Source organism: Podospora anserina, chromosome 1, assembly GCF_000226545.1.
Source record: "Podospora anserina S mat+ genomic DNA chromosome 1, supercontig 6".
NCBI classification, from domain to species: domain Eukaryota; kingdom Fungi; phylum Ascomycota; class Sordariomycetes; order Sordariales; family Podosporaceae; genus Podospora; species Podospora anserina.
The window spans coordinates 139,793-157,455 of NW_001914851.1; the positions used below are offsets into that span (position 1 = coordinate 139,793).

Here is a 17,663-nt window from a genome sequence, read left to right on the forward strand (position 1 = left end):
TAATGTGAGTAGAGTCTAGTTAGAGGGGTCAGATGTACACGATAGATATAACGCCCAAGTCGTAATTCAGCTTTGCGCAAGTGGGTGTTGCGTCTATCCAATCTTGTCCTCGCACTCTTCTTACACTCCGGTAAATGCTTGCCTCAACCCCCCGATCGCATTTGCGACAGTTCCGTTGGTTAGTTTTAGTTGTTGTAGACTGTTGGATGATGCTACGTCGGGATTGGGATAGTACCAGCAGGCAATTGCTGTGATGGCATAGACGATCTGATATGCATGTTAGACTCGCTGAAATTCATGCTAGCAACAGCCACTCACCACAAGAAGAGCACCCTCGAGCCAGTTGGACTCCCCATCTCGCAGGAAGTTGCTTATTACTAGGATCGACAAGACAAGCAACCCGATCATGAATATCTCAAAGTTGAGATCCATGGGCTTGCCCAAAGTCCAGCCAACGATGACCACTAGTGGGCCATTGAAGAGCGCTGTCTGGATGGAGGGTCCCAGGCAGTGATACAGCGCAACATTGATCACACCATCTGTCATTATTATCAGCACCGAACACCACGGACGCATGTCACTACACTTACCCCAAGCCTCGTCGATTGCAGTCAAATGCTCCGCTGCTTTTTCAACCAACGGCAACAAGATCAAACCCAAGAACTGATCCGGCACTCCGCTATGCACCACATGTTCAATCTCATCGACCAGGAATATCAGCAAAGCCGTGACACACGCCAACGACAGAAGCAACGCTATCACCGCCTCGGTAGCAGTAAACTTTGGCTTCTCCATATCTGCCTCCCGATCGGCATCCCTGTGCTCATCCGCCTCGATCACCTCGTCAAAGATGCTGTGCTGACTGCTTGCGCAGTACCAGATGTACATGAAAAAGCTCAGAATCAACGCAACAGACGTCGCCCTGCTGATTTGAAGGACATCATCTTCCAACTTCCCCAATGTGAAATCATCACTATGCTCCAAAGGCACAACAACTTTCACCCCCTCCCCAATTACCACCTCCACCGTCTTCGCCTCCGACTTGAGCGCAGAGTAAAACGCGCTGGGGATCAAAAGCCCAAACGCGGCCACAAGCAACAACCCGCTTCCAACCTCTGACACAATCGCGTGGAACCTCTGGCTGACATGCCTTATCCCGCCGACGAAAAAGCAGACTCCCAAGCACAAGAGCAGGTTGGTGAGGATACTCCCCAAGATCGCCGCCTGGATGATAGGTACCATGTTCCCCCCTTCCTCTTTCTCGTCATGGTTGATGATCAAGACCACAAACAGGATAATCTCCACGATCGAGCCGAATGTTGTCTCGATTAGAATCCCGGCAACCTTGGGCATCTTTCTCGCGAGCTCTTGTCCGGCAAAACCGAGGAGATTGGCAGAGGGGATCATGCCTATGTAGCTTAGGGCGAAGGTCCATAGTGGGTGGGAGTGGGAGAAGAAGATGCGGGAGATGAAGGCGGCGATGACGAAGGGGAAGAGGAGGTTGACGAAGCTGGAGATGGGGGACGAGCTGCGCCAGAGGACGAGGAAGAAGTGGGAAGGGTGGAAGCCTGTGCGGCCGGATTCACCTTCATGAGGGATGGGGAAGAGAGTTGGGGTGCTGTGTTGGTGGTTGTGATCGTGGCTGTGGTGGGGGATGAGGGGGGCGGTTTCATTGTTGGTGGCTTCGGCTGGGTTGATGCCGTTTGTTCGGGGAGCTTCCATGATGAGGACGTCAATTGGGTATGGCCGATGATCATCAGGCCGTTTTCATCGAGATATTTGGTGAGGTTGGGGATTCAGCTCGTCGCGCGGTGGTGTTGATGTTTAGGGAGGGGTCTTGGCGCTGATTGGTTGTTGGTTTTAGGTTCCGGCAGGCAAGGTCACGAGACAGCTGATGACCACACTATCTTATTTTGAGTACGTCAAATTGATGGTGGTGGACATTCCCGTCCGAAACATGGCCCGTACGCAATGTTGCTCCGAAGATTCGATCCATCAGCCGACCCTCGGAGGATACTGTCGCGGCCCAGTTCCGATCCCTCCGGGAGGGTCCCCGTGGCCGTTTGTGGACCGTGACACCGTTGCTAGGTACCTTGCCTTACTGATACAACTCCGAGCAAGCAGTTACGCGTTGCTCAGATTTACCGCGACGATTTGAAATCTTAGGTTCGACAGCTTCCAGTTCTTGTGCTTTCGAGGTCTACTGGTCTGGAGGGCCTTTGAGCAGCCTGATTTTAGCCTACCTAGCCTTACATGGGTTACCAATCACCTTGCTCGCAGAATCTCCAGATCGACTGGACAGTCCCGCCGATACTCGGGCCTATCTTGGTTGCCATGGCCGACCCGTCTTTCGAGGTTGTCTGGGTCTATCCGGATGCCCTCAAAAGCTGTTTAGACTAATGTCGAAGTTTCATGGCTATGGTTCGGGTGAGAGTGCATAGTCCAGTCGATTTAAAGGACATGTGCCCTCGTCCCTTGATGCTCCTTTCTTTCTTCAGCATCCGCTCATCCATCTTACGAACATCCGCTTTTTACTAACAGGCTTGCAGGCAAGTCTTTTGCTCTTCTGTTCTCTCTTTCGGGCTTCTGGAAAGCTCATTCTCAAACGACACTCTTTCACATTTGACTTCTGGCAAGTCGACACACAACTGAATATAATCAAAATGAAGCACACAACCGCTCTCGTCGCTGCCCTGGGCCTCGCCGCCACGGTTTCTGCTGCTAACCCCGCGACTGATAACCGCCGTCATGCAGTCAACAGGAGGTCTGTTCCTGTTTCAACACCGGAAAATACGAAGCGTGACACCGCCCACCAACAGGGCAACAAGCGTGTCGAACCTCGCTCGCCAACCCGGTTCGCCAGCCCTTTTACGGGTGATGAAGAGCCAGGCGTCGAAGTCGAACCCAGCGTCGAAGACAAAGAAAGCCTTGAGGACGAATCGAGCAGCTATGGCCTTAAAGACCAGGCTACCGACGCCGCGTGGGACGTTGGCTCAAGCTATCTCGAGGGCAAAACTGGTATCAAGCTACCTGATAGGCCACGATCCGGTTCTGGCATCAACTTTGTGAGGAGGAATAAAAAGCGGAGCGTGATCGAAGCACGGGCAAAGTCGAGGAGTGGTGGAGGGAAGAGCAACGGTGGTGGCTTTGGCGGTCAGCTTGTGGATGCTGGCAAAGATTTTGCCGTTGAAGAGGGAACGGCATTCGTCGAGGATCAGACGGGCATTGACCTGCCGGACAGGAATGGGCAGTCTAGCTCTGGAAGCTCAGGCGGCAGTTGGACAAGCTGGCGTCCCTGGAAGCTCAGCAAGCGGGAGATCACCGTTGACGAGGTTGTCGAGGAGGTGTTGGATCAGATGAAAGAGGGAGAGTCTAAGTCTGATGCTGAGACTGCCGACGCCCTGAAGGAGATTGTCGAGCAGGCTGCCAAAGATGACGAAGATAAGTCCATTAGCGACGTGGTGGAGGCCCTGGCGGAGGCCAGTGACGATAACAACTCCGAACCCAAGGAAGAATCAACTGATACTATCGAGGAGATCCTCGGTGACTCTTCTGACAAAGAGGACGAAGATGAAGACATCCTCGCAGAAACCATCGAGGACATTGTTGACGGGGACTCCTCCGATAGCAAGTCATCCCACGGCGACACCCTCGAGGAGAAGCTGGAAGAGCTCGAGAAGGAGACCTCTGCCCTCGACAAGGACGACCCCAAGGCCGAGATGATTGACGAGCTGATCGATGAACTTATCGACGAAGCTGCCACCTTGGACGAGATCCCGGTGGAGTATTTCCAGTACTGGATGGCGGTTCAGAGCTGCCTTGATCCTGTCCACTTGCTGACCACGAAGGGCCTGATGGCTAGTCATCTTTCACGTCGCGGCACTACCCCGATTATTGTGACGCCGACCAAGACCGTCAAGAGAGAAGAGGCGAAGGCTGCGGAGGTGAACCTGGGATTGGCCCAACCTTTTGGGGCAGAGATGGCGCAGACTTCGGGGGCGGGTGATGGGTTGTTGGGTAGGGGAACGGTGGGGTACCTTGTGTTTGGCGTGGCGGCCGCGTTTTTGGTCCGCGGGGTGGCGTTCTAGACGGTGTAAGCTTTTCCCCTCGCCTGTGGTTAAAGTGGGAAGTGTTATATGATAGTGAGAGTCTCATCAAGCTTAGAGTATTTGTTCTGTTTTACTAGAGTGTGTGTGGGAGGTTTCTGGGCCTACTCTCTGATTTTCATTGGAGTTATCATAGAGAATGTATGCTGCCATTCCTTGTCCAAAGAATCCTCGCCAACAGCACATTGTCGCCACAAGAGATTTTCACATGAAATTCCAAGACTTTGTGTCCTATCTCAATCTAGGTATGTTCACCTTTCACCAAGTTGACCCTTCCTTTCTCGCTTTTGTCTACAATTTCTATTGCGGATATGGCTGTCAACGTACAGATTTATCTCTATCCCAATTCGCACCTACACTCGGCATTTCTCCTCAGCCAAACTCCTTTTTGAATTGGTCTGGCAACGTCATATGCCACTCTTTCATCCTTAGGGGTATTGGGCAAGACATAGACCGTTTACAGGTCGGTCGGACCGATAGTTGGGCCAGACGACAAGTGGTCACCTATCACTCCTTCGACATCAAACCTGGGACTGCGACGTGGATAACCCTGAAAAGCAACAAAATCTTCCGAGAGTGTATCTGCCAAGCTGATTCAGAGCCTTTCGCCAAGCTCGCTAGTACTGAGAATGTTGAAGGGTGCTTTGAGGGCACGTTGGGCACGCATCTCATATATTTAATTGGTCCGCCTGGAACTGGAGAGGCTTGGCTCATGAGATCGAGAGACGTCTCCACGGCACGCTTCAGGTCCTTGATGTCATCACTTCCCAGCCTTACGATCCGGGCATGCCGAAGAGCTCTGGGTGCCAGGGTAGCAGGGCTCTCGCCAGACTCAGCGGCCGCCCGAGTCCATATTCCCTTGTGATTGACCGAATAGATCTCAATGGCCAAGAATATGAAGATCGGGCTGCCAGATACTTTTTTGGAAGCTTCAACCAGGACGTGCTTGGTGTTATCGACCATGGATTAACTCCACTTCTCCAACGACTTCAAAGGCTCGATCAGGATTTGGAGCTCAACGTTGACACTTTGAACAGCGTGCGCCAGAGATATGAGGGTCTAGAGACAGGTCAGGACCTCGATGAGGAGCTCAAGATAACGGCCAAGCCAGCCATCGACGGGTTCTTGTCGCGAGTGCGGCTCATCATCGCCAGCTTTGAGAATCGAAGAAAGCATCTCCTTTCGCTATGCAGGCAAGGATCAAGGAAACGAGGGCTCTTGTACGCAATCCTGGTATATCTGTTGTGTGTCTGTTTTCTTAATGCTGACATCATGCTTGTACACAGTACGAGAGCATTGCGCGGATTCAAACTGCCGAATCCAACATAAACCACCACCTTTCCACCATATTCTGGACCTGTGGTAGTGGATGAAGGGCAAATGTCAACCATACAAAACAACAATAATGATGCTTGGGTGCTTATACATAAATAAGCTTTGGTGTCAGGACAACAGAGGCTGGGCAGCGGCGGCGGGCAGCCAGTGGTGATTGGCGAAGACCAGTAGGATTTTGGAACTAGAATAATCCAGAGATTGAGATTTTGGTAGAAGAGAGCGCTGAGCGTCACAATAAGTTTCATAATCCACGATCATAGTAACGAAGAAAGCGGAAGCGCTTTCCTACCAACCCCTGGATGACTAAACCACCTACCTTAGTCCCAGGATAAACACAAGGCGGTTCCGTCAACCAGCCCCATCTGCACGGGCGTTGGGGTTTTCATAGGATCTTCCCTCACCGTGTACTGTTTTTCACAGCTATATATGCCTGTTATCCCAGTAATTTACATCGCTTATCCCAGATACATCTGTTTTTTGTCCCAGTTGCCACAAAGTAGGCACATCGGGGTAGTGGTTAGCACCGATGTCCGTCGACCTAACCGAGATAGGGTAATGCTCAAAACTCTTCTGTTGGAAACTTGCATGGAAGGCTAGTAGGGGTGTCAGAGCCCACATAAATCCCGACCCCTGTAGTCTCTCTCACAATCCCGCACCCAAGACATCACACTCCACCACACTCCCATGCATCTTTGGATGGGTATCTGAGGAACGCTGCAGTAGCGAGCTGTTCGCTTGCCAAAACGACTATCTGCAGCCGTTAGTGTAGGCTGCCGTATTCTCACCAAAAAAACTCGAAACAGCTCTGGGCTGTCCAATCAACTGGCAGTTTTACGTCTGGTACTGCATCGGTGGCGTGTATCATTGGGCAAACCGAGCCAATGCTGTGGGTTGCTTGTACCGCAGCGTAAGGCGTTGACAGAAATATTGAGAAGAACATTACATAAATGGGTGACATTGAAGTGGCGGCAGGATCAATAAGCCTGTCAGGCAGGGTCTTGGGACGGGAGAACTCTTCAGGGATATCCGGAGGTGATAGGAGATATCAAGAGATAAATAGGTTCACAAGCGTCAACTTTCGAGGCTTTCTCTCCCATCATTCTTCGTCTTCATCAGCATCTTCTGCTCTGATACTCATCCAAGATGGTTGGCGGCATCAAGAGCCTCATCATTTGTGCCTCTGCTGCTTTGGCCGCATGCACACCCACTCCTCCCACGCCCATCGTCCGCAAGGAATGGTAACTCTCACCCAAAATGTTTCTCTTTTCTTTTTGTTCTCACTAACATTCCCAAAGGCGTACTCTCACCACTTCCGAGAAGGCAGAGTACATCAATGCCGTCAAATGCATACTCGCCAAACCAGCCCTCACCCCAGAAGGTTCACCCCCAACCGGTCACGGTGTCATCAGCCGCTACGATAACCTAGTCTACACCCACATCCAGCAAACCCTGGAGGTCCACTACGTCGGCCACTTCCTCGCCTGGCACAGACTCTTCACAGCCACATACGAGAAGATGCTCCGCAACGAGTGCGGCTACACCGGCGCCCAACCATACTGGGACTGGACCCTCGACGCAGCCGACATCACCGACTCGCCCGTCTTCGACCCCATGACAGGGTTCGGGGGCAACGGCCCATGGGTTCCTAGTGACCCCACCTCATGGATGCCACCTGTCCCAGGGCGCACCGGAGGAGGCTGTGTGGTGGATGGTCCCTTTGCGGGGATCAACGACCTGGTCCACTTGGGCCCTGGGAGCTCTCTAGTGTATAACCCGCAGTGCTTGAAGAGAGATCTTGCTCCTTCGTTTGCGTCGATGTACCTGGGGATGAACCAGACACAGCTCACACTGAGCCAGCCCGACTTTGGGTGGTTCAACGCCGTTGTTGAAGGGTCCCCCAGCTTTGATGCTTCAGGTGTGCACGGTGGTGGGCATTTCGGCGTTGGTGGAACGTTTGGTTAGTACTCTCTCTTACATGGTGCACTTGTCGTTCATTGTCCTAACAAAACCTCCAGGTCAAATGGGTGACTTGAACACCTCGCCAGCTGATCCACTTTTCCACCTGCATCACGCAAATCTGGACAGACTGTGGTGGTCGTGGCAGAGCTTGAACCTGCCGGCAAGACTGAGTGATATCTCGGGGCCGTCTATCATGATGAACCCCGCCTCCCCCAACGTTACCTTGGCTCATCCGTTGTCAGTGGGTGTCAGCGGAGTTGATACCACCGTTGGGGACGTCATGAAGATCGATGCTTGTGGCACGGGCGGCAGCATGTGCTACACATACGACTCTCTTTACACCCTGCTATGAGAAAGGTCGCCAGTAGGAGACGTTGCTAGAACTGTACATCCAGACTGTCATTTCCAGGGAAATCCAATGCTGATTTCGGAAGACATACTGCCAAAAACTGAGGAATATTTCTTTTCCAATCTTCTACATTCACACCCCTCAGTCTTCCAATAAACCTGAAGCATATAAGCGCCGACATAAAAAAATAGAAATCGAAAATAAAACGGGCTGTAGAATATAGAGGTACTTCGGTGCATCGAGCTTGCATTTTTAGGCTCTCAGGCGGAATGATAATGAAGTATATGTAATGGTCTCAAGGTAGTGTTTTGCAACTAGCTATGCCACTCTACGAGTACACTGAACTTGAAGAAGAAAAGGAAAAGAGAAAGAGAAGGTTTGACAACATGAGCCTCTGATGTGGCTGAGCGTGTTGGCTAGTGCGCGGTGATAAAAGGTTCTGGAGTAGTGGTTTATGCGTCCTGGGAGTAGCTTCATCAGGGCCGAGGGTCCATGTGTCACAGACCAACCATATAGCAAGGCAAAGTGGAGACTGCAGCAAGCCGTGGTAGCTAATCAAGTAAAATAAAACGGCGGGGCTGCAGGACGGTGGGGCGCTCACCACTTGGCAGAGGTGAGCCAGGTACGGAGGTTCCTGGAGGATTAAGGTCTATATATACGGAGGAACTGGCTGGTGTAGATAGACAGTTCCACAGTATGCAATACAAGTCACAATCGTTGGTATCTAGACTATTTGTGCGACTCGTGATCCACCGGACTTACAGAAACATTCATTCATCAAAACAGCTGTTGCTAGTCTTCATTCACTCTATTACACAACGTTAGGACCTGACTACTTCGCTCGCGCGATGTAAAGTTCCAATGAATTCGTCTTTTTAGTTGGCTAGAGCTAAGATAAAAATCTAGAGACTATTAACTAAGGTATCTGTAAAGACTGTTAGTATCATGATCTGTCCGTTGTCTATCACTATTCTTCCCTCCCTAAGTATCCACGCACACCAAGCCTGCTTGATACGGTATACCGGAATACTGAAGAACTATTACTTCCCACGAGCCTTTATCTCACGAATCCTGGTCTTTGGCTTAAGAGCGAAATCATGAATGTCCTGGCCAGACAAAGTGTAGCTCGGGAACCTGCCCGCCGCCGTCTCAGAATTCCGACGTGTGAGCCAAACCACCTGGGTCGCCATCAACTCTCGCGGCTGCTTCGGGTCATCTGCTTTGGCATCTGCCCCTGCAGCGAACTGATTCCGGTAGTTCTGCTGCCACTTCCACTCCTCAAGTCCAGGCTCGACCGCCGGAACGATGTGGTCGAGATCGGTGAGTCCTGTCATGCCCCTCTTGAACCAGCGGCCAAAGTCCCGGTCCAAAAGACTGTCTCAAGTTCCAGACTTGATCCTCCACCGCTTGGAGTTTTCATCTGAACGCAGCGCAATAGTTTCCTGCCCTTCCCGATCAAGCCTCATATCGACCCACCCGCCGAGAAAGTGTCCTTCCCAGAAGCGTCCCGCCTCGCCGGTCTCCTTATCCCCCTTGCCTGCGTAGGTGGTGCGTGGAGGGGTGTGCTCGTCTTCTGCGCGCTTGAGGAAGAGGGTGAAGACGTGGACCAACTCGTGAGCCATGGTGATGCTGAGTCGGAGATGGAGCGTGCGGAAGTGGGCTGCGTGCTTTTCTACATCGCGGTCTGCAACAATGTATTTGTATGCGTTGCCCATCCTGGTCATCAGGGTCTCATTGATCTCGATGATGCACGCCCGTTTGGGGTCAAAGGCACTCGCGCAGTTCTGCTTGGTGGTCCGGCCGTTCTTGTTGGCCATGCCACAGTCGTCCGAGATGACGAGGTTAGGGAAGCTCCGACGGATGGTTTGCAGATATTTCATGACCGTGGCCTCGACATCGGCCTCCTTCATGTTGCGTAACTCGAGAATGCGTGGGCTAACGCTGATGACGTGGTTGGCGATTGTTTTGAGCACGCGGATGCTCTGGGATGCTCAAGCATATCAAGGGCCAGGCCGGCAACAGAGGCTGCACAGCGGAACAGGGAGTTTTCCGGTCCGAGAGCGCGGAATTTCGTGAGACTCTTCTCCTTCAGGGCCTCAGGTGTTGGCATCAAAAAGACTTGGAAGTTTTCAAGGTCCCGGACTTGTCCCCACGAGGACGCACGGGGAGCAGCGCCGACAGGTTGAGACATTTTTGTCTTTTAGTCTGTGGTGCTGGGTGTGGAAGCGTCGTTGTTTCAAGGTGGGAACGCTCGTCTGTTGATGGTAATCAGGTCGTTTGCTTGCGATGTTGACGAAAGTCTCAGCCTGAAGGATGCCGTTGCTCTGTGAAAAATATCCAGGGCTTGATTTGAATGAGGGTTTGTGGGCGGAGGGGTATTTTCGTTACCAGTAACGGAGATATGCTTGAGTGATGCGTATAGCTAGGTATTTGTCTAGCTGGTTGAAGGTGAGTCTCACCTTCTTATAGATGTCCAATTCACGTTGAAGATATACGATATGCCCTACCCGCAACATCCAATGCCTCGCCGTTGACATGGCAAACTATGACAAGAAGAGTCGGCTCTCACAAGGCCGGCCGGTCGAAGCGCCTGTTCAAGTTTGAAGTCATCGACGGAGGACGACGCGGCCAGAAGGCGCTAGAAGAACCAGCAACCCGGCATGTTCAGCATTAATCACCTCTATCTGAGGAAAGCAGACCGGGAACTCTCGATACACCAGTCGTTACAATTGGAGGATATCAATATCTCACCGCAGCTTTCACCGTGTGATCCCAACGCATACTGTCAATGACGCACGAAGCGGCTGTCATGCTGGTGTTACTCGAAACAACACTGGTTTCAATCTGCGTCTTGCCGCGCGCCCGGCAGTTGTCATGCCAATGAAGCGATGTCTCGATATTTCAAAGTTGAGGCACAGCTTGGTCAGCCGCTGGCTTGTGGTTAGGGTTGCATGGGGATCAATCATGAACAATGTCTTGGGGCTATGCCTGCCCTGCACTTCACTTTTTGTTCTTTTTGACTTCTTTGCTTTTACCTCCTGTTTGGAAGGATTCCATACACACATGAAAAATTTCCCACCTTCATCAATTATCGAACAACAATATCAGGTCAAAACCATAACCACTACCGCGCCGGTCATCGTCAGCAATGGATGAAAAAACGTTGTTGAGGAAGAGGCCTTCCGAGGTCTCCATCGAAGTCCTTGATCCTGAACACTACCACGCACTCGTCAAAGCGATTCGAAACATCCTTTCAACAGAGCTGGCAGAGCTGAGCATAGCACAGCTTATTGATGGCCTTCCATTGATGATCTCGGTTTTCGAGAGCCGCGGGTGTCTTGTCGGGAAAGGCCATCCATTACTGGAGCACGAGACCCTTTGCGATGGCGCTCTGCAGCAGGCAAAGCAATTGCGCGACGGATTCGACCCGGCTGTTCTTTCCTTTTCTTCCAAGGTATGTACTTTGTCACGATTGAGATTTGAGACTTGTATGGTGATTGAGACCAACATCCCGGACAGATCATGCAAGCATATCAAAGCTCAGAAATCGGGTCTCGAGAATTCAAGATGCGACTGGTGGAACTGACTGCCGTTTCCATCCACAACATAGCGGTGGCTCTATTTACACATCATCCCAAGCTGCACAGTCAGGAGGACATCGACGCCACTGTGTCCTGGGTCCTTCCGCCTCGGTGGATAGAGCACGATGGCCTCAAACCGCGCTGGGAAAAAGACATTGAACCCCACCCGACGCTCTTTTACCATGTAAATTATCTTGATTACGACCGATACACCCACGGCCTTGCCGATGTAGCTGGATACTGGGCAGAGGATCGCATATTTGGTGGTGTCGTTCTGTTTGACAGAGGCGAATCCGCATACGAGGTAGGCCCAGCTTGAGGTGACAGTTCCTAACTATGCCTCAGAACTAACCATCTTTCTAGTGCAACGATATCTACCTTCATTCCGGAAGAGTCAAAGCACCTTCTCGTATTTGGAAGCTCCTTGACTCTCAGTTCGAGGGCTTAGTTGACTTCCTCATGTCCGCTGATATTAGCACACAAGAACCACCCAAATCTTTTCCCATTCTCGCCACCAGAGAGAATCTCCATCGCCACGACGTCTGGGATGCGATTGCTCTGCACAACATTTACAGAGACCCCTGGGAACGCAAGTTCCCTCAAACAAAACCCGAAGAGTGGAGGGACGTACGGTCAATAGGAGATCACCCAGAGCTGCAGGACGCTTTCGATGCAATCACCAGTTACAAGCCGGAGAAACCGGTGAAAGTCAAACTGACATATGACGAGAGGGGATTGCCGGTTGTAACGAAGCGTTCTAGGGACTCGGAGGCCTCAGAAGACGAGCTGTCGCAGGCATCATCCAGCGGCAAGCGCAGGAGGATTGGAGCGGACAACTCGGGAGAAACACCACCGCAGCAGCTCTCCCCCCCACGCCTGGGCTCTCCACCTCCGTTGGACTCCCCGCCACCTCTCAGTTCGCCTCCTCGACTCGATTCACCAGAGGCCGTAGAGTTGCCGTCTTCGCCTGGTCGGAGTGGTGCAAGCAAACCGGAGCAGTAGATACGACAAGCAGGTACAAACATGCATATATTCTTTTCGCTGGATCTAACATAAATACCCTATCCACTGTAATAGTTCAGACTTCATGACTCAAAGTTTCACCGAATGGTTGAAGTCGCCCAACGCTTGGGAAAGGGGGCTGACGCCATGTGGAGATCTGAAGTTGTGGCTATTACCCTTCAAGCCACCCATCAAGACTGTATCACGGTTAACGGTAAATTCGTCTTCTGAATAGGTAGCTTTACCGAGTGAATATTTCTTACAAATCTTACTGGTTACCTAAGGTAGTGAGAAAAAAAGCTTGGACTTTTGTTCAGAAATATATTTCAGCTTAAATTAAACTGATAACTTGGGCATTTTCTTGGTCAAAAGATCAAAACGCATTCGTATTCTACATGAAGCAATTCAGAAGTCTCACAGTAGTGCACTATGATTTATCGCTTGAAAGCTTCCAGGGGTAGGTAGGTAGGTACCCGACTTGAGTGGGCAATCAAGTCTCGCAGGCTTGGTCACCGCAATCAGGATCGGCATCATCAACACCCTCACGCGGGGCCTGGAACTCCTTCTGGCAGATCAAAGACCAGTACACCTCCTATCAACAATGTCAGTACCGATTCTGTTCACAATTCCTCTTTGTATGACCTACCGCTGCGTAATAAGCATAGCTATCAGCATTCACCCTCGCCAACTCCTTAGGCAACCGATCATAAACAGCAACAAGCCCATAACCTGGCTGTCCATCAGGGTCGTCAACAATAGACCCAAAGGTAGCCCCGATGATCAGGTCATAGTGCAGGTACTCATGCAAGAGCGTCATGCCAAGGGTGTTGAAGTGCTTTCACCATCCACACATGTTAGCAACAGTCATTACCATCAAAGGCAGGCTCTTCAGCTTCACTCACAAAGCTGACATGATCCCCAATATCCCCCCCATCCTCCGCACAACCTGCATAAAAGTCCCTCGCGTCCTCATCTCCACGGTCTTTCCCTTCCAAGTCATTAATCGCCTTCTTGTTAAACGCCCGAGGACAGATCACGATGAAAGGGCGATCAGTATTATAGTCACCCGAGTATGCCAGTCCACGGTCGCCACAAGCATTGTCAAGATCAGTAGTCTGCACGAGGTAATTCCCTAGCATTTCATGGCCCTCGCCGTTGTTGTTCAAGTCGCGGAAGATGCGGGTGATTTCTTAGCGATCATCTGGGGAGAAGTAGTGCTGATAGATGGTCTTGTCGGTTTCAATGACGGAGAGGACGACGGAGGTGAGCTCGATGGCGTCGCGGAAGGCGGTTTCGACTTTGTTGAGACGGTTGGGGAGGGGGGTTTCGTCTTCGGGGAAGTCCTCGCCGGCGTCGGGTTCTGCTCGTTTGGAGATGACTTTGAGGCCTTGTTTTGGGGTGGTTGGTAGGACGCTGGCGTGGGCGAGAACCAGACTCGAGGTGAGCAGGAGGGCTCGGAGGGGATGCATTTCTTTCGTTTAATGCTGAAGAGAGATGTGAGAAGAAAGGAGTGAGGTGTTTGTGTCTATTCATTGTGCTCTGTTGAAGTAATCGGACAATGGTTTATATACATTGATCTCATTACTGCAAGCATCAACAAAGTGCAGTTATGTTGGACCTCTACAAGGCTGTTGATCATACACAAAGTCATCTTGCCTGGTTCTGTATGACAGGCTGAAACAGGCTTCGGCCCTGGCGGATGTCAGCTTGTGGTTGAAGACCATAGTCCTCTCTAACTGCGCCGCGTCTCAAGACAGGATGTTCATTGCTTTTCTACCCCGTACTGAAAGAATGGATCCAGGAGGAAGCTGGGACGACGTCATGGAAGAGGCTTCCTGAAGGTTTGGGATTTGGCTCGGTGAGATTGCTGGGATGAAAGCCGGTATTCGATCACACAAAATGCGGGGTCTGCTTAGCTGGTGTATAAAACTGTGCCACGCAAACCGTTCTTCTCTTTTTTGCCTTCCTTTACGCTCTGCCGATGACCCTATTATTTGATTCTCGCCGTCGGCCTTTTCTTTTGAAGCCAACGGAGACTTTATGAGAACCTATTTCATTGCCGATTTCGCAATATCCTTCCTTTCCAACTCACCGCAGACATCTCAAAGGAATTGACCGAACGAACTTTAGCTCACCAACCTTTCAACCAACAAATATCCATCTTCCAGTCCATCAACAACAAAGCATCACCAACCATATCTTCCCCAACCACCACTCCCCCCTCCCCTCCCCCCAAAGTCCACATTAAAATCACCCACACGCCCCCAACCCACTCCTTCACCACCTACTCCCTACCCCCCCCTCCTAACCCTCACCATAACCTCCACCGCCCCTCACCCCATCACCCTCTTCACCTGCAACCACCCCTTATCCCTCCCCTCCGCCCTTACCAACCGCACAATCACAATTCACGCCCTCCCCTCCCGCCAAAAAGTCGAAACCTGCTCCCTCCGCGTCAACCGCCCCGCGATCACGCGCATCAGGGGCGATACAGACGAGGCATTCTACCTGACTCTGTACCCCGACACACCGGTTGAGTTGTCAACCCTGTTTGGGTGAGGTGGTGGTGTGAATAAGGTGCGGCCTGTGCCCAAGGCTATGGCGGAGAAAGGGTGGGAGGTGGATGATGAGGGGAGGGAGAGGAAGGTGAGGAGGTCGGTGCAGCCTACGGGGGTGGATGGGTTGGAGCCGGGGGTAGAGTATGAGGTTGGGTTAGATAGGGAGAGTTTGGAGGGGATGTGGTGGGCTGGCGTGGAAAAGGGGGAGGTTTTGGTTGAGGAGAGGACGGGGAAGCGGAGGTATATGCAGGATTATGGTGGGTGGGTTAGGGGGGGTGGGGTTGAGTGGGTTGTTGAGGAGGGGGAGGTCAAGGTTGAGGAGGGGGAGGTCAAGGTTGAGGAGTAGAGCGATTTGTGGACAGGGCGGTTATGGTAGGGTACCTGGTAGCTATCTAGTATTTACCTACTTAACGAATTGTTCTGCCACAAGAACCCCGTAACATGCTCCTTGGTAGGAGATGCCTTCATGGCCTAATGCTGCGAGGATCAATATACCTACCTACCTATGATACTGTGTTGATAGATTCCTGGCCCTAATTGAATTAAAATTGGATGGCATGAACACCCGGTACCGTCTATACCTACTCGTTACGAAGTAGGTGGCACATTTTCGACAAAATTTCGTGCCAATAGATTGGGCTCAGCACCTACCTTAAGGCAGCAACGAGTTTCGGGTGCTCCCTTCCGGCCACACAGCCGCACTGAAGCATTGATTTTACGCTGGCAACTTTCCCAATTCTCTCGTAATTAGGTCTACAATCCCTCATTTACGAACAGCTTTGCACCATACAACAAATATTTGAGCCTCTCACAATGTCGGATAGCCCGCAGTGCGAGGTTTGTAGTAAGACTTTACAAGTTAGTGTTGTTTTTCTTGGAGACCCAATGGGGGTGGGGACAGTTATATCATGTAAGATCACGCCCATAAGCATACTGGAACCAGAATGTTGAACTTCGATGCTTTTCTAGTAACAGTTGTTGAAAGAAGCCAGATAGTTGCAAAATAGGGAAAGGCCCCAACAACGCCTTGAGGACTAGTTGTCCTCGCCTTCCGCTCCGGCCGCCTCTTCCACTTCTAGGTATTCGAACTTAAGCTGGTTAATTTGGACATTTCGAAATCAAACACATTTTTTCCAAGCTGAAATTGACAGGGAGGTAGGGTGGAAGAGGCAGTGCTGCTCCTAACTACACACCCCACCCAAGTCCAAAAGTAGCAATACATTTCCCTTGACCGGGAAGAACAGCAATTTGGCCATCTTGAACGAGCAGTTCAAAGGGACGAGTGAGTTCCGAGTAGCGATGAAGATATGGCGACATCGGGGATCGGGTCTGAGCTGGTACAGATGCTCCGATAAGTCTGTCAAGCTCCCCACCTAGGTTTTGGTCCGTTGAAGGTCAGAAGAGGCTGAAAGCGAGAATTAGTACGACTTTTTTCCAACATGACGTTCATGAAAGCGACCTACCAGAAGTCGTGGAAGCGAGCTCCTAACAAACAATGCAAACTGGGTCCAAGATTCTGAATAGGTTTGACGATGTCGTGAGAGATGTGCGGAGAAAGAGTCTCGGTGAGCTCAAGCAGGCTGTTTATATGTCCCCGTCAACCTACCAGATTCTCAGACATGTGGCCATCAAATGTCGGAGTGACAATTCTACAATCGAAACTGCGGTGACCTGCAGTCCCCATTGCACATGACAAACAAAGGTTCCGACGTGGTCGAACGGCGATGTAGCTAAAGAACATGAAAAAGGCGGTAACCCACGTGAGCAACACTGTGGCCGGCTTTCAAGCTTGGTAACAATGGACTCATGGGGTTTGTTGGATTGGTCAAGTTTGGTAAAATATCGGACGGTGTAGAAGGGAAGAAAAGAGAAAAATTCAATGTTGAACAGTCTCTCGAACATGATGATATCCAGTATGGATCCCTGTCGGGCATGCCCAGAAGTTTCGCGTGAACTGACCAAGAATTGACGGGATGCCTTCATGTTGGCACCGGGCAATTGATTTGACCCAAGCTTCGACTGACAGCAATGAAACACTGAAGTATATTCAAATGTGAAATACAAATGACTTCCCAAAATCAACGGGAGTTTTGTCTTCTCCAAGACCCTTGCCATCCCATCGACATCCAAGCACATGTACCGTATATTTGCAGACTTCACATCATGCCGTCATCCACGCACAATCAGCCTTCACAAAACCCTCTTCTGCACCCTTCACATAGGTCTTTCTTGTGAGGCGGCGTTGCTTTTCCGTCCCTTGAGCTTCGCATTTCCAAGCTGATCCCGGCCCATTTTTTGAGTCGATAACAGACTCGGTCAATGTAGGCAGACTCATCCAACTCCAAACTACCAAATTTCTTGCATCGTTCACATCGCTGGTTGAAAATAGTGGCATGATATCCGTTGTTTTCGTAGCCCCGGATCAGAATGGTGACCTTTCCGCTCCTCCAGCCAGCCTTGGAACATTGAGAATTTTCACAGGTGAAGTTGGCCATCACAAAGGTGGAGTATTTTTTGGTAAAATTGCTGAGGATTTCACGGCTCCCTCGTTTGAAGTAAGGTCTTGGCACGAGAATGTTGTTTAAGTTGCCAATGACAGCATTGTGAAGGTGGGGGAATGTCTGCTCGGGGTGGTTGGAGCTCATGGTCGAGTCGGAACGGGAGGTGTATGGACCGGTAGAGACGTTGCATCCAGTGATCAGTGGAGATGAAAGCAGAAGAAAGAAATCTGATGGCGTCTCCTCCATTTCTGTTAGACTTAATATATGAACAA

General features: G+C 51.0%; 8 protein-coding genes across 8 annotated transcripts; 4 read left to right on the forward strand and 4 right to left on the reverse strand.

Annotated features, from left to right (window-relative positions):
• Positions 1 to 120: 120 nt before the first annotated feature.
• Positions 121 to 1,722, reverse strand: PODANS_1_21690 (uncharacterized protein; the record flags this gene model as incomplete). Its single annotated transcript, XM_001906448.1, has 3 exons — positions 121 to 267; positions 319 to 539; positions 591 to 1,722. The coding sequence occupies 3 exons, from the start codon at positions 1,720 to 1,722 to the stop codon at positions 121 to 123; spliced, it is 1,500 nt and encodes a 499-aa protein (XP_001906483.1).
• Positions 1,723 to 2,663: 941 nt separating this feature from the next.
• On the forward strand, positions 2,664 to 4,088 carry PODANS_1_21695 (uncharacterized protein; the record flags this gene model as incomplete). Its single annotated transcript, XM_001906449.1, has 1 exon — positions 2,664 to 4,088. The coding sequence occupies one exon, from the start codon at positions 2,664 to 2,666 to the stop codon at positions 4,086 to 4,088; it is 1,425 nt and encodes a 474-aa protein (XP_001906484.1).
• Positions 4,089 to 6,734: 2,646 nt separating this feature from the next.
• PODANS_1_21700 (uncharacterized protein) lies at positions 6,735 to 7,752 on the forward strand (the record flags this gene model as incomplete). Its single annotated transcript, XM_001906450.1, has 2 exons — positions 6,735 to 7,398; positions 7,457 to 7,752. Coding segments are annotated over 2 exons (960 nt in total), but the record flags the coding sequence as incomplete, so codon positions are not given.
• A 1,037-nt stretch (positions 7,753 to 8,789) lies between these two features.
• PODANS_1_21710 (uncharacterized protein) lies at positions 8,790 to 9,940 on the reverse strand (the record flags this gene model as incomplete). Its single annotated transcript, XM_001906451.1, has 3 exons — positions 8,790 to 9,123; positions 9,154 to 9,668; positions 9,752 to 9,940. 3 exons carry the CDS (start codon positions 9,938 to 9,940, stop codon positions 8,790 to 8,792), a joined length of 1,038 nt encoding a protein of 345 aa, XP_001906486.1.
• A 957-nt stretch (positions 9,941 to 10,897) lies between these two features.
• Positions 10,898 to 12,332, forward strand: PODANS_1_21720 (uncharacterized protein; the record flags this gene model as incomplete). The annotated part of the gene is made up of 3 exons (XM_001906452.1): positions 10,898 to 11,237; positions 11,360 to 11,634; positions 11,694 to 12,332. The coding sequence occupies 3 exons, from the start codon at positions 10,898 to 10,900 to the stop codon at positions 12,330 to 12,332; spliced, it is 1,254 nt and encodes a 417-aa protein (XP_001906487.1).
• Positions 12,333 to 12,822: 490 nt separating this feature from the next.
• On the reverse strand, positions 12,823 to 13,471 carry PODANS_1_21725 (uncharacterized protein; the record flags this gene model as incomplete). The annotated part of the gene is made up of 3 exons (XM_001906453.1): positions 12,823 to 12,924; positions 12,979 to 13,167; positions 13,235 to 13,471. 3 exons carry the CDS (start codon positions 13,469 to 13,471, stop codon positions 12,823 to 12,825), a joined length of 528 nt encoding a protein of 175 aa, XP_001906488.1.
• Positions 13,472 to 14,930: 1,459 nt separating this feature from the next.
• PODANS_1_21727 (uncharacterized protein) lies at positions 14,931 to 15,236 on the forward strand (the record flags this gene model as incomplete). The annotated part of the gene is made up of 1 exon (XM_001906454.1): positions 14,931 to 15,236. The coding sequence occupies one exon, from the start codon at positions 14,931 to 14,933 to the stop codon at positions 15,234 to 15,236; it is 306 nt and encodes a 101-aa protein (XP_001906489.1).
• A 1,837-nt stretch (positions 15,237 to 17,073) lies between these two features.
• On the reverse strand, positions 17,074 to 17,637 carry PODANS_1_21730 (uncharacterized protein; the record flags this gene model as incomplete). Its single annotated transcript, XM_001906455.1, has 1 exon — positions 17,074 to 17,637. One exon carries the CDS (start codon positions 17,635 to 17,637, stop codon positions 17,074 to 17,076), a length of 564 nt encoding a protein of 187 aa, XP_001906490.1.
• Positions 17,638 to 17,663: the final 26 nt, after the last annotated feature.